This window comes from Bombyx mori, chromosome 1, assembly GCF_030269925.1.
Source record: "Bombyx mori chromosome 1, ASM3026992v2".
Classification (NCBI taxonomy): Eukaryota; Metazoa; Arthropoda; class Insecta; order Lepidoptera; family Bombycidae; genus Bombyx; species Bombyx mori.
This window is the reverse complement of record NC_085107.1, coordinates 6,487,256-6,501,257: the sequence shown is the minus strand read 5'-3', so window position 1 is coordinate 6,501,257 and position 14,002 is coordinate 6,487,256. Positions and strand designations below refer to the sequence as shown.

Here is a 14,002-nt window from a genome sequence, read left to right as displayed (position 1 = left end):
AATATTCGAATGTCGATAGCTCTTATTCGTAATACCCGAATTCGATGAAATTCCGGATCAGGATCAGGAATTTTGAATACAATATAAGTTACATAAAGTTAACAATGGCCATAATTTCAGAATCATATATATAAGACAAGACGATGAAGATGAATTCGTGTTAAATTTGCTATTTATCATATTTAAGGTATATAGCAAAAATTAACACGAATTAATTTGGTGTCGTCCACGAAAAATCATTTGTCTATTTTCATTAATTACGTAATAATTAAAGACGCCACAAAAAGTTATCTGTTTTTATTTGAACAACAATAGTAGTAATAGAATTTAAAATGCAATTTTTATGCAAATTTTTTCGGTACTCGTTTTAGTGAAGGTCGTTTTTGAGACGGTTCGTAGACGAAACAATTTGTTTTCATTGATTTATATAGTTAACGTAAACACTGCGAATCAAAAAGGAATGCTTAATGAAGTAACGAAAATGTAAATACAAATCGACGCTTGAAAGGCAAACGTGACTAAGCGACAATACGTGAACTTTACAGTAGACTAATTTAAAGTTGAAATACCTGAAAACAAAATCTATTTTAACGAATCTAGCTGTAGTAGAATCTAGCTAGTAGCTGTAGGATTGAAATGATTTTAATAGACCTAGAAATATATTTTTTTGCGCATCGAATATGGTTATTGCCTATCATTTATGTACAGTTATTGTTGCTTAGTCACTTTTGTTTTTCAAGCGTCGAAATGTATTCTGATTTTCAGCTGAAACAAAAGCTTGTCGTTCATACTATATAAAGGCTAGCTTAAACATAAGCACCAAAGGGTGGAGCGATTTTAAATTTAATAAAAAATTCCACCGCAAAAATGAATAAAATATTTAAAATCTGGAGATTTTTTCGTTTTGTATTGTTACACTACAAAACACCGTTTCTTGCAAATTAACCTTAGAAATAGTAATAATATGATATATGTAGCAACGGATATTTTTAATGACGGATTTAAGGGACAATAAGTATAGTAAAAAAATTCTCGCTATCTTTTTCGCAAGCTAACTTTCTAATTCTAATTGTGGTTAAGTCATCATCTGTAATAGAATTTTCTTCTAGTTATTCTAAAACTGCCACATTTGCATTGTTTTTTTAAGTTAGTTAACGATTTCTTTCGTTCCCTTTACCTATGATGTTCAGCAACATAACTTCGAATTTCAGTAACCTATGTTCCTCTGGTTTTGATTTGCTGACGATCACTGCTGCTAATTAAGCTCAACTTTGTGTAACATTTCCGTAATACCTGTATTCATGTACTGAATATGTAATAATTTAATGACATGAAAAAAAATATGAATCAACATTCCTATTCATACTTATAGCACGCAACGCTCATATTAATGCTATTTGATTAATTTCTTGTCGTTCCCACGATACTGAGTAGCGTAATTGTGAGTTTTCACTTCCGGTATCCTTGACATCAAATCAGATCCAAGGCTGAAATCAAATTACACCTCTATCAAACGCATACAATATAGCTAGTTAGATAGACAGACATTTTTCGTTTAAATACTGTTTCGTCATATAGATTTTAGATTTACTCGGTTTATTTCAAAATTAAATTTAAGGAATCAATTCCAATTCAATTCAATGTATTATTTACAAGCAAATTAAATTGCATCGTGTTAAAGTCGATTAGCGAGTAATTGTACTTATGCTTGAATTTGTTGGAATGAATCGATTATCGTTTTCATTATCGTTTTAATTAATTGCAATGAACGGAAAAAAAAAATACCGGAATAAGATTATAGATAGATCTTTTGTTTCTTTTGAATGTTAGTTTATTATCAATTACTTGGAGCTCATGCTATCAATAAGAGAAATTGACTACACATCTCTTCTTGGAAGCATTCATGTGGTGAGGTCTATGGACATTGGTATAAAAAACCACAGACGATTCGTTCGCTCGTTCGCTAACCTATAGTAATAAAATTCTACTAGGCCTTCTATTAAAAAGTTTCAATATCAGCTTATATTTGCTCGAATCCATTGTTTCCGCGGGATGGTTAATTAAAAATCTATTAAATTACCCGAAATAAAAATTCGTAAATGTATCGTCACTAACAAAAGAAACTTAGTTTTGGACCAGCCGTCGTTTTCAGGATTTTAATCACCCTGTATGTTATTTCCAGGTTATGTCGCGAATATTTCCACAAACAAAACACAGCCTTCAAGTAATCTCTAGGCAGTATAATATTTTTGTTATTCAGGACACTTCAAGAGGTTATTTGCTATAGAAGGAGCGTCGTGACAACATAGCACGACGCAAGGATTAAGTTTTAGTTTTATTCAAATTACTGACGCTATTAAAATAGAGATTGTATTTTAGATAAAAGAACCATTCTTTGTTCTGCGATTTGCGAAGAGATTTTCCTTAAAAAGATTTGCAAAACAACGAGCTTCAACTAGGTGATAATACAACTCTAAAATAAATTAAGCGGAGCCAATTTCGTATGATTGATTTGCTACTGAGCTGTAGAACGCAATGTCCTAAAGTTCTAACCACAAATAATATGTAGGCATTAGAAACTATATAATGCATAGAGTTAAAATCTTAAATTAAGCTGTCAGTGATTGGATTTCTACTAATCTTTATGAAGAGATAAAAAATATTTATAGTAAATTCAGGCAACACTGTGTTACTTAATAAACTAAAACATTTTTTTAAGCTGATATGAATGAAAAATAAAGACTTGTCTTGCAATTATGTTAAAATTATTCATCTAAAAACAATCTGTTCATTTACAGCTATAAAAAACAAAATACGTGACATATCGTGGAGTCAATAATAAAATATCTGGATAAGATATTATTAATGAAGATGTGATTATATTTGATTTCAATGAAGTGCCCAGTGCAGTACCATGTGTACCACATAATCACGTTTACGTTACATGTGATATCATAATTGGATATTAAAACGATTCTACGATATCAAACAAGTATATAATTCAAGACGCAAGTACACTGTCTGGGAAGAACTAACTTAGAAAACAATAGCGGCTACAGGCCCTCATTAAACGTTACTGAATGAAAACAACCCATTATCTTACATTTAATCTAGCCCCGCTATGAGTCGAGTTGTTTTAATAAGCGAAGAAGCATTTACGAGATATTCCGGCTTATATATATTTAACAACGAGTTTTTTCCCTACGTATTTGCTGGTAGTTTAAGGAGCTATTGCAACTAAGCTCTGACTGGTATGTGAGCTCACGGGCACGGCCTGAGAGAGCTTGCTAATACTGACCCTAGCAAGAGCAGTGTGTCGCAGAATCTACCACCAGATCGGTATTGCGACCCACTGAGAAGATCTGTCAAGAAACTCAGTGGGTGACAACGTACCTATATATACAGTACCAACAATGTCATATATGTAACTAACTCGAGGGTAATTTAGTACGCAATTTTTATTATTATTTAAAATACATTTTACGAAATAAAATTCTCTCTTCGCCTTTAATTTCGCTCTTATTTAACTGGGCGTTGTAAGTGTTATTAGTTGTTTCGTTCAAGAATCACCATCTTACATATTACCGTCGTGAAGCATTCGTGGATTTCGCTTTGAAGAATAAGTACATATAGCTGTATGACTATTGAGAATTCCACCTGATATTTCAAAGTGGTGGAGGTGAGAGGCCTCCCTCCCACAAGGTGACTGTCGACCTATTCAGGTTCTCGGGATTCCGCTGGACGCAAGCAGCGCGGGACCGGTCGTTGTGGCGAGACTTAGGGGAAGACGCCTGAGGGCGGAAGGATAGATTGTCATTATTTATGTCTATAGGTATCGGTAATCACTTAATTTCCCGACTTCCTCAATCAAAGCGATAAAAAATTAAATAGGGCGCTGATCCAAAATTTTTAATTTTGTTGTTATATAAATCTATGAACCGTTCTCATTTTAAGTATACTTACTCACTTCTGTTCTGTTCTTTCTTTTAGTTTAGTTGCAAAAATTTTAGGCTTATAACTGGAGCCATGAAGAAAGTCACGATTCTAGTATCATTTGACCACTCGTTACGGTTACCGGAAAATAAACATTAAACATCAACTTCTGGGACATGTTCAATGTATGTAACATGTGTACCTATATTGTTCATGTGTAGACAGTTCACACAAAGCATCGGGCAGGTTTTGTTACTAGCTCCGACATAGCGTTGCTAATGTTACCATCAACAGTGCGAGCCAGCACAACGATGACTCGTGTTACAAATCTAACAACGGCCATTAGGTTGCACAATGGAACATTTAATGTCTCAAGCTGTTTTGGAGTGTCTACATGATCAGAATACGCCTTGCATTTCGTCACCGAATGATGTTTGGGATTCACATACGTTCGACTTCTACACTACACTGCCGCATATTTTTAGAACAATAATATTGAACACTAAATCAATGCAAATGTTTTTTTATTTTTATTTTGTTGGTAATGAACTTATTTATACTTTATGGCGAATCCATACAACGAATCCAATGAAAAATGTTTCATTTGAAATTTATGCATGTATTTAGCGCCTGCGGAAATTATAAAATTTTTATTCGATAATAAAACGTAGGATATATACACACAACCGGATAAACTATGCAATATATGTGCAAAGTTTTGTTTAAATGCAGTTGAAATAAATTAAGACAATGAAATGGTATACGTAATCCGACCCTAATTAATAATTATTATAACAAATAAAATTGTAACCTCCTGTTTGTCACATTAAAAACGAAATTGGAATGTTGTTCAATAGTATTTGTTGACAATAACGATAAGCAGAATTAAAATTTCATAAGATATATCAATAATGACACAATTTTTTTTTGATTGTTTTCTTCCTTATCTTAAGTTGCGAGAGATACTTACTAAGTAGACCATCATGCTAATAGGCATGAAACATAATATTCAATTTTAAATGTGAAACACAGGCAGAAGACTTAAATTGCCACCGTGTTAGTTTTCAGACATATAACTTGTTCTTGGCTTGTTCATATAACTGTTCACTATTAATCACTAGCGGTATATGTGAATAAAATTACATACACAGGTGCACTAACTTACGGTCCACTTGATGTTAAGTGGTAACCCATAGATATCACAATGCGAATGCCATTAACTTGAAACATGGGGTCTAAGTTTCAATTGTAGAGTTTACGGGTTGTCCAAACCCTTTAGACGCTCGCCGGATCTTCTCAGTGCGTCGCGTTTCCGATCCGGTGGTAAATCACTGCTCTTGCTAGGGCCAGTGCTAGCAACACCTCCGGCTTGAGCCCCGAGAGCTCACCTACACGCTAGAGTAAAGCTGAAATAGCCTCTCAAGGCTATCAGCTTAGGTAAAAAATTGACGGGTAGGCGTGATTGGTTACGGCAGTAATTGTCAGGTTGGAAGTACCAACCGTCCCAGCCTACAATACGACCACCAATAATTACGCAAGACATATAATTTTAGCGTGTTTTATTGTTAACACACTATTATTTAACTGGTGGTAGGATCTCTTGTGAGTCTGCGCGGGTAGGTACCACCACCCTGCCTATTTCTGCCGTGAAGCAGTAATGCGTTTCGGTTTGAAGGGTCGGGAAGCCGCTGTAACTATACTTGAGACCTTGGAGCTTATATCTCAAGGTGGGTGGCGCATTTACGTTGTAGATGTCTATGGGCTCCAGTAACCGCTTAACACCAGATGGGCTGTGAGCTCGTCTAACTATCAGAGCAATAAAAAAAAATTTAAAAAAATATTACGTACTCACCGGAGTCACCGGTAAATTTTCGGTTCACATGTTTCACGCGTGATTGTTAAGCTAGCGTGTGTGCGTGTATACGGCGATATTTTTTTTTGTAAAACCGACAACAATAGTGATGTATTTATGTACCTACTCTATCAATATCGTCTATTGTGTCAGAGAGCGTGTATCAAATCGTAAATAATTGTTACAAACACCTCTTTTGACCGTCATCGCTCAGGGTTACAAAACTAAAACTTTTTAGAACATTTTACGTAACTATTAAAATCAAAGTAATAATCATAACGCCAAAATATTTTCTACCAAGGATCGGATAAAAAAAAAAATATATATATATATATATATATATATATATATGCTATACATGCTTTGAAAACAAACCACACGTGATCCAATGTAAAGTTAGGAAAACAATGAGATCATTAAAAAGTATCAGTCACGATAGGTCTATACATTCCTTTGACTAGAATAGTACTGCGTATTAACAATGTATAGGATAGCACAACGATTAACAATAAGACCGACGACCGACCTTAACGATTAACAACCCTTCCTAAAACCTAAACTATATAAATGTTGATATAAATATTCGCTTTCTAGGCCAGGTATAAAAAGCACTTCGTTTATTTTCCTTATTATTTATCGATGCTAAGCGTCCAAGCAATCTACGGCAAAGCGACTGGCGAACTCCGATCACAAATTTAGGATTCAATATCCTTAAAACGTTTAATCAGTAAAAAAAATTTGGAAAGAATTCAAACGTCTGAATGTGGGGGAAATATTTAAGTAATATAAGCAGCATCTATCTTACATAAAACGTGTGATAAATTAATATTATTGCATTTTTATCTATAAAAAATTCGTGTGGACAATAAATCTCACAGCTGTGCCAAGTTTAGGGAAATAATTCCATCATGCACAAGCAAGGACATAGCGATTTAAAATCATTTAAGTCACGCTGTTTCGAGCGAATTTATTTGAGTTGAGCTGTATCGTTCTGTGCAACGCAAGCTAATTCATTCTCTAGGCATTTTGGTTTTGCAGGAAAAGAAAATAATTTATAGGTTACAACGAGACTTTTTTCCAGTTAAAAATAAATAATGCGGTTCTCACATTCGTCACTCATAAAATATTCTGAAATATGTTATTATTTTTGTCCATACTCCTTATAATAGCAATATAATATATAATACAATTAAAAAAATTGTTGCTTTGTATTTCTTGATCAACTTCACGTTTACCTAATAAATATGCTTTGTGAATTTTTAAAGTTTATTCGCATTCTGAATACGAATGGAACCTCTGAGGAATTTAAATTTTGTTATGCTTGTTTATTATTCCACTTAATTATTTTTTTTGTGTAACGTAAACGGCGATATGTTATTAGAAAAATTGATTCAAGTAAATATTTATTATGTCTTTTTGTTTTTAACAGGGCAAAAGAGATAACACGGCATGACGGCTACTCACGGAGGCGGACGTGAAGATGAACGTCCGGACAAAGATTCTGTATACACCATCAAAATCGGGTTCAAGAATGATGGTTATCAGCACGACCGCGACTCGAACGATGACATAGTCAAACCCCCGCCTTTGCCCACCGAGGAGGACAACTACTCAACCGGAAAAGTAAAGCTTTCCAGGAACGAGAAATGGAGAATTCTAAAGAACGTGGCAGCGGTTAGCGCCGCATTCATGGTCCAGTTCACCGCTTTCCAGGGAACCGCAAACCTGCAATCGTCGATAAACGCCGCAGATGGCCTAGGAACAGTCTCACTGAGTTCCATCTACGCAGCCTTGGTAGTCTCGTGTATATTTGTACCAACGTTCCTGATAAAAAGACTAACTGTTAAATGGACCCTTTGCCTCTCAATGATATGTTACGCACCATACATCGGGGCCCAGTTCTACCCGGCATTCTACACGCTGGTGCCGGCGGGTGTTATTGTAGGTCTGGGCGCAGCTCCTATGTGGACTGCAAAAGCGACGTATCTCACGCAAGCGGGTAGCGTTTACGCGAAGCTAACTGACCAAGCCGTTGACGGGATTATCGTGCGATTCTTCGGCTTCTTCTTCCTAGCTTGGCAAACGGCTGAACTGTGGGGAAATCTGATCTCAAGCCTCGGTAAGTTAGTTGGTCGAACTGTTAGCAATTTCTTTTTTCAAATTAGCATTTAACTGATGAGTAATGTGTATATTTTCCGTCCAGTGTTTTCATCGGGAGAGCACAGCACAAACTCTACAGTCGTGGATACCAACAAGACTGCCCTTACGTGTGGAGCTAACTTTTGCGTCATAGGAGGTGGTCACCATGACAACCAGAATTTGCACCGACCACCGGACAGCGAGATCTACGAAATCAGTGCAATTTACTTATCCTGTGTCGTTGTCGCCGTCATAATGGTAGCCCTTCTTGTTGACCCATTGTCTAGGTAAGTTAATTTTTATATGAGACAAATGAGCACAAACCGCTTCTTTAGAAGTATTTAAACATAATTACTATAATGTGTTTAGTATTAAATGTGTCTGACAATAATACCGATGCACACATATATTGATTTTTTGAGAGCAAATTTAGTAAAACGCAAGATTGTTGACAGAACATAAGTTACCAAATGAAAATGGTGTTCTAAAGGTTCTTAACTATGTAGATGATCTACACTTGGATTTTAATGTAAATGTCAGTTTTTTATAAAAACATGTCTGAAATTACATAGCAAAAAACAATCTAAATTCATTTTTAAAATTTAATAAATAAATCTTATTCTTAATTGCTTGGCTACGACCAATACCTAAATAAACAATAGATTTAAAAAAATATATTTTTGATGTAAGTTGTCACAATATTTTACCTTGAGTTAATCTTAAACTATTATCAAGTTTTATGTATCATATAAGCATGCCTTCCATTTTATGTTTATTTCAATAAGTATTATTTTAGGTACTAAGTTCTATCTGTAATACAATGAAGAAATTACGATAAAAAAAAACGATTAAAACATTCTGGATGCTTTATCTTCTTCCAGGTATGGTGAAAAACAAAGGAAAGCTGATCCATCTAAGGAGCTCAGCGGTATACAATTGTTATCTGCTACCGCTTATCAGCTGAAGAAGCCAAATCAGCAACTTCTTATTCCAATCACCATCTGGATTGGAATGGAGCAAGCTTTTATTGGAGCTGACTACACTCAGGTAGGCAAACAAATGTTACACGTTAAAAATATTTTAAGTGATAATTTTTCTGCAATCCATTCACTTATGCTAATGACAAACAGCGTTCACAAATCAATAGTCCTTTAGTCTTTGCACCGTGCTGACGTCATAGAGAGAATATCGCTCGCGCCTATTGATCCTTCTTAATTGTTTTTTTGTTTAAAATTTTAAAACGACGAATGATTAATAGCTGTCCGAAAAAGGTAAAAGAGCAAAGCGTCTTCGTCATTTATCTTCGAAGCGAGGTTATGTGGTGGTACTTTGTAGCAATTGAGAATTATGAATGCGCTTAATCAGTGATTCTTTGTTTTCAGGCATACGTCTCGTGCGTTCTCGGAATTCGCTCTATAGGCTACGTCATGATATGCTTCGGCGTCGTCAACGCTCTCTGTTCGCTGGTATTTGGTTCGGCCATGAAGTTCATCGGTAGATTTCCCATATTGATAATGGGGGCCGCACTGCATTTCGGCCTGATTGTCTGGCTGCTTGTATGGAAACCCGACCCCAGATTTCCGACGGTGTTCTTCGTAATTTCTGGACTGTGGGGTGTTGGAGATGCCGTATGGCAAACTCAAGTCAACGGTGAGACTATATTGATTCTGTCATCGAATTAATGCACTTTAGATATGACAAATAAAGTAATAAATAAAGCATTGAAACAAATGAATATAATGTAATCGGTGTTGTCAAGTTGTAACGAAGTACAAATCCAATGCCAATTACCACAAATTATTTACACGACGTGCTATGTATTTATTTTCGGAGAAAATATTAATATATGCGGGATTGTAACGACACAGTTGCATCGCTCGACATGAATGTGTACATGCACTGTGCATCTTATCCTTTTAGACGTGACTTCATTTCACAGTCTGATTCTCACAATGCAGGGATCAGGGTCAGATGATGTTGTATGGTTGGCTTACGATTATTTATTTATTTCTTTTGCTTGGCCACAGGCTTGTACGGTGTCCTGTTCAGGCGCAACAAAGAGGCTGCGTTTTCAAACTACCGCCTCTGGGAAGGCGCTGGTTTCGTTGTGGCTTATGCCTACTCAACGCACCTGTGCGCCAGAATGAAGCTTTACGTGATGATGGTGGTGCTCTTAATCGGTGTCGTTGGATACATTATAGTTGAAATTCTACATAAAAGGAAGGTAAGTCTGAGATTCGTATGTATATTGCTTTTTTAATAACTAACTTGGACAAATAGATACCCAATTTATTGCTTAGATGGGTGGACGAGCTCACAGGTCACCTGGTGTTAAGTGGTTTTATTTTTTATTTTTATTGCTTAGATATGTGGACGAGCTCACAGCCCACCTGGTGTTAAGTGGTTACTGGAGCTCACAGACATCTACAACGTAAATGCGCCACCCACCTTGAGATATAAGCTCTAAGGTCTCAAGTATAGTTACAACGGCTGCCCCACCCTTTAAACCGAAACGCATTACTGCTTCACGGCAGAAATAGGCGGGGTGGTTGTACCTACCCGTGCGGACTCACAAGAGGTCCTACAACCTACCATATTTTATACAGATCTTGAAATTCATAGACATCGCGCGCCTTGCCTAGTACTAAAGTAGAAAGAATTTAGTCGGGCATATTGCTACTGTGAGCGAATGACAAAGCAAGATTAATATTCTGCATAGCGTATATTTATTCAACATAATAATCCTTGTCTTTTCACATAGGCTCTTCGTCAGAAGGCTATCGCAGAGGACCCGGCAATCGCCGCTCAAGCCGCCAAAGAACCACCAGAAGAAGACGACGAGAAGGATGAAATTGACGACGAAATCGTCATCACTCACCTGTAAAGCCATGGCTGCTTGTCTCGGGCTGTACCGGGACGCAGCTAGTGCACTAGTGTCCTATCTGAGCAGACCGTCACATCTCATTAAAGGTCGTTTCACAAAGGTTTGTGCTTTTGCAAAGCCTTTACGTCGTCAACAAATGCCCCGTTATATTTGGAGCATCACACTGCCCAGTTAGGACATACGAAAAATCACGTCAAATAACTCCACAGGCAACGTAGAACTTCCATGACGTACAAAATATCATGCCATACATGTATATTAATATAATTTCAGATGATAATCTAGTTTAGGTACACAAAATCTCTGACATTCGTATTGTAAACATAAATGAAATGGATATCTATGTAATCTTTTCTATAGTTTTAATAGTCGACTTCAAAAATTCTATGCGAAATATTACAATAGTACAAAATTGCATGCGTGTTTTCTAAATATTTTTCTTTTCAATTTTAATCATGACAAATTTTAACAAAGTGAATATTTATGTTTTATTATTTTAAATTTTTAATAAATTTGTACAATCTAACATATATATAGGGCTGGCTTTTCAAGAAAATTATATTAATATTCTTTAAACTCTCTGTCATTCTTTTGTGCGTTATCTTTCGTCTTATTGTTTGACATTTGGTAGATTGACTTTTTTATGTTTCAATGTGTAAAATTGTGTGTTTTCAGAGATAAATTTATTTCTTCATGACTTTTTGAAATGTAATAATAGTGTTATAAATCAAACGTTATTCTGATAAAATATAATTATCACGAACGGACTAGCAAATTTAATTATCTATGTTGATTTCTTCAGTTGAAATCGAAAAGGGGTTGATATATAAATTTTATTATATTTATTAAAAATAGCTAGTTCAAAAACAAAATTTCATCGAAGTGGTAAAATATGAATTTGTATTAAAATCAGTGCAGGTAAGGCATTTCACGCACGTTGCAGTACTGTGTGCCTTACAACAAAAAATTGCGTGATTTGCATCTGGGCATGGCTTTATTATATTTTTGATCGTTTTCATAATAATGAATATCATTACAATATCCGTGGCTGTCCATTGGATCCCATGATAGTTGCTATTAAATAAATTGCTTCCTGCAGACGTAGACAAATGCTGTTGTCTTGTCAGCTACATAAAAGAAATAATAAATGGTTCTAGCATTGTCTTTTACTGGCGAGTATTATTGCTGCGAAATCTTCCACAGTCAATTTAATTGTACGCGGAAGAAAAATATATAATTTCGTCCTATTTCGGTTCCCAGCGTGTTTGTACAATTGAAAATATTTATTGTAGACTTTATATTTAATTATTGTTTCGAAAAGCACTTCTTGAATGATTTTGCAAATCTTATTTTATTTTTATTGCAACAATTCTCATGATCGTAATTTTGAACTCTTTAAGAATTTAAAATTTTATCTTTTTTTTTATTTTTTTTATTAATTTATTATAATATCATCGACAGATATCGTTACATGAATTTTATGTTATAATATTTTATGAGACATAATATATCTATTAAAATTATTTATTTAGACATTTGTTTTAAAATGTAGTAAAGCGATATCCATTAGGCACGTCGTCCACGACATTACTCAAAACATGACAGATTCAAACTCGGATGTGTCAACGTTGTATTTTAATGGCGGTTTCGAGTAGGTAATAATTTTTTTTTAAATTTATTGGCATCGTATAAGAACCTGTCATTCTTATATCTAATTAGCAGCTGGCTTACTCTATTTTGAGTAGTATCGTGGACGGAGGCCGAGAACATTTTTAAACACCGACGTTTGATGTCATCTATTTTATTTGGATGTTTATAAATTAAAGTATACATAAGATATTTAGATCAAATAAATTAATTTTTAGGAATATAAATATTTTAAATAGATAGGTTACTTAGAATGTAGATAAATTGACAAACGACCCGTAGGAAATATGTAGAAATAAAATGTTTCGTTTATTAATAATTAATGAAATAAATACTACATCTTCTTGTGTTACTAATTGCCTGATTGTTAATTTTTAAATGTCAGCGTAGTTTTTGATTCCGATTCAGCTATAGCTTTGTAAACTTGTCGATGGTAATTTTAAGTCTTTCTTTCACAATAAGATCAATGCGGGATGTATTCCATATACATATTTAACTAATCTCACTGTGCAAGTTGCAAAGCTTTGTTAAGAAATTCAATAAAAAATTAGACATTAATGAATAAACGAAATATTATTCTGCTTCGTGTGTAACATCTGCAGGTACATTTCACTAACGAAATGTGCATAAATCTATTGATTTCATAAGTTATCTGTATTTAAGTTTATGTACCTATTTTCAACGGGTTGTACGTTTAAAATTGTAGGGTTTGATGTTTGAGTATTCTAAAATATCTTGTATCCCATAATAGTTGGTCATACCGCAGCAGAAAATGAGCGGTCTATTGCATATATCCATAGTATATCCATATCCGCACACTTTCACGCTTTCTGTGAAACATTGGTAAACTTAGCACCTTCTGTACCAAATATACTATAACCCAAAAAGTGGGCTGCTTCTGAATCTCATTCATTAAGTATTTATGTTTATTTACCTAAAAAAAAAAAACATTGTACTATTTTAAACGTAATCACGTACTTGTTAGCATTAAGAATCTGTAATTTAACATGGCTGCCTGCCTATACTATATATTTTCTCGCGTGCTCACATAATAATTTAATCAAAAGTTAGATAGATAAGTTAAAAACGTCCTATTCATAATTTTGAATGTCGTTCACGATGGTTCACGAGGTGGAAATCATGCGACATCAGACCGTGAAAATATTCTTGAATCAGGTTGTTGATATTTATATTGAAACTTTTAACAAATTTTAAGACAGGAACGTTATGAATAAATTACTCTTAGACATTATTTAAAAATATAGGTAGGTGAAAAAACCACGTGATAAATAACAGTAAAATAAATAAATGTATTACTTTTTAAGATTAATTTTAGAGTAAATTAATTTTTAAATTACTTGGTTCTGTAGTTCTTAGGATGTATTATTATACATTTCTTCTTTAAATCGTATAATATCATCTTATATTATTAATGATATTGTAATGATAATATTATTGATGAATTTTGTGATGAAATAAAATTAGAAAAATTGTTCATGTCTTTATTATATTCGAATCGATTAATAAATTGTAAGAACATAAAAAAA

The 14,002-nt window shown here is 34.3% G+C and overlaps 1 protein-coding gene across 2 annotated transcripts in view; it reads left to right on the top strand.

The window, feature by feature from the left end:
• LOC101744139 (UNC93-like protein) overlaps positions 1-14,002 on the top strand; it is a 97,078-nt gene extending 83,076 nt beyond the window's left edge. For both annotated transcript variants that reach the window (XM_004929758.5, XM_012693591.4), the window contains 6 exons: positions 7,215-7,904; positions 7,989-8,211; positions 8,806-8,971; positions 9,307-9,574; positions 9,952-10,148; positions 10,686-14,002. In XM_004929758.5, the coding sequence (XP_004929815.1) occupies positions 7,235-7,904; positions 7,989-8,211; positions 8,806-8,971; positions 9,307-9,574; positions 9,952-10,148; positions 10,686-10,808 (1,647 nt within the window). In that variant the 5' untranslated portion in view covers positions 7,215-7,234 and the 3' untranslated portion in view covers positions 10,809-14,002. The remainder of the gene's footprint in view (positions 1-7,214; positions 7,905-7,988; positions 8,212-8,805; positions 8,972-9,306; positions 9,575-9,951; positions 10,149-10,685) is intronic.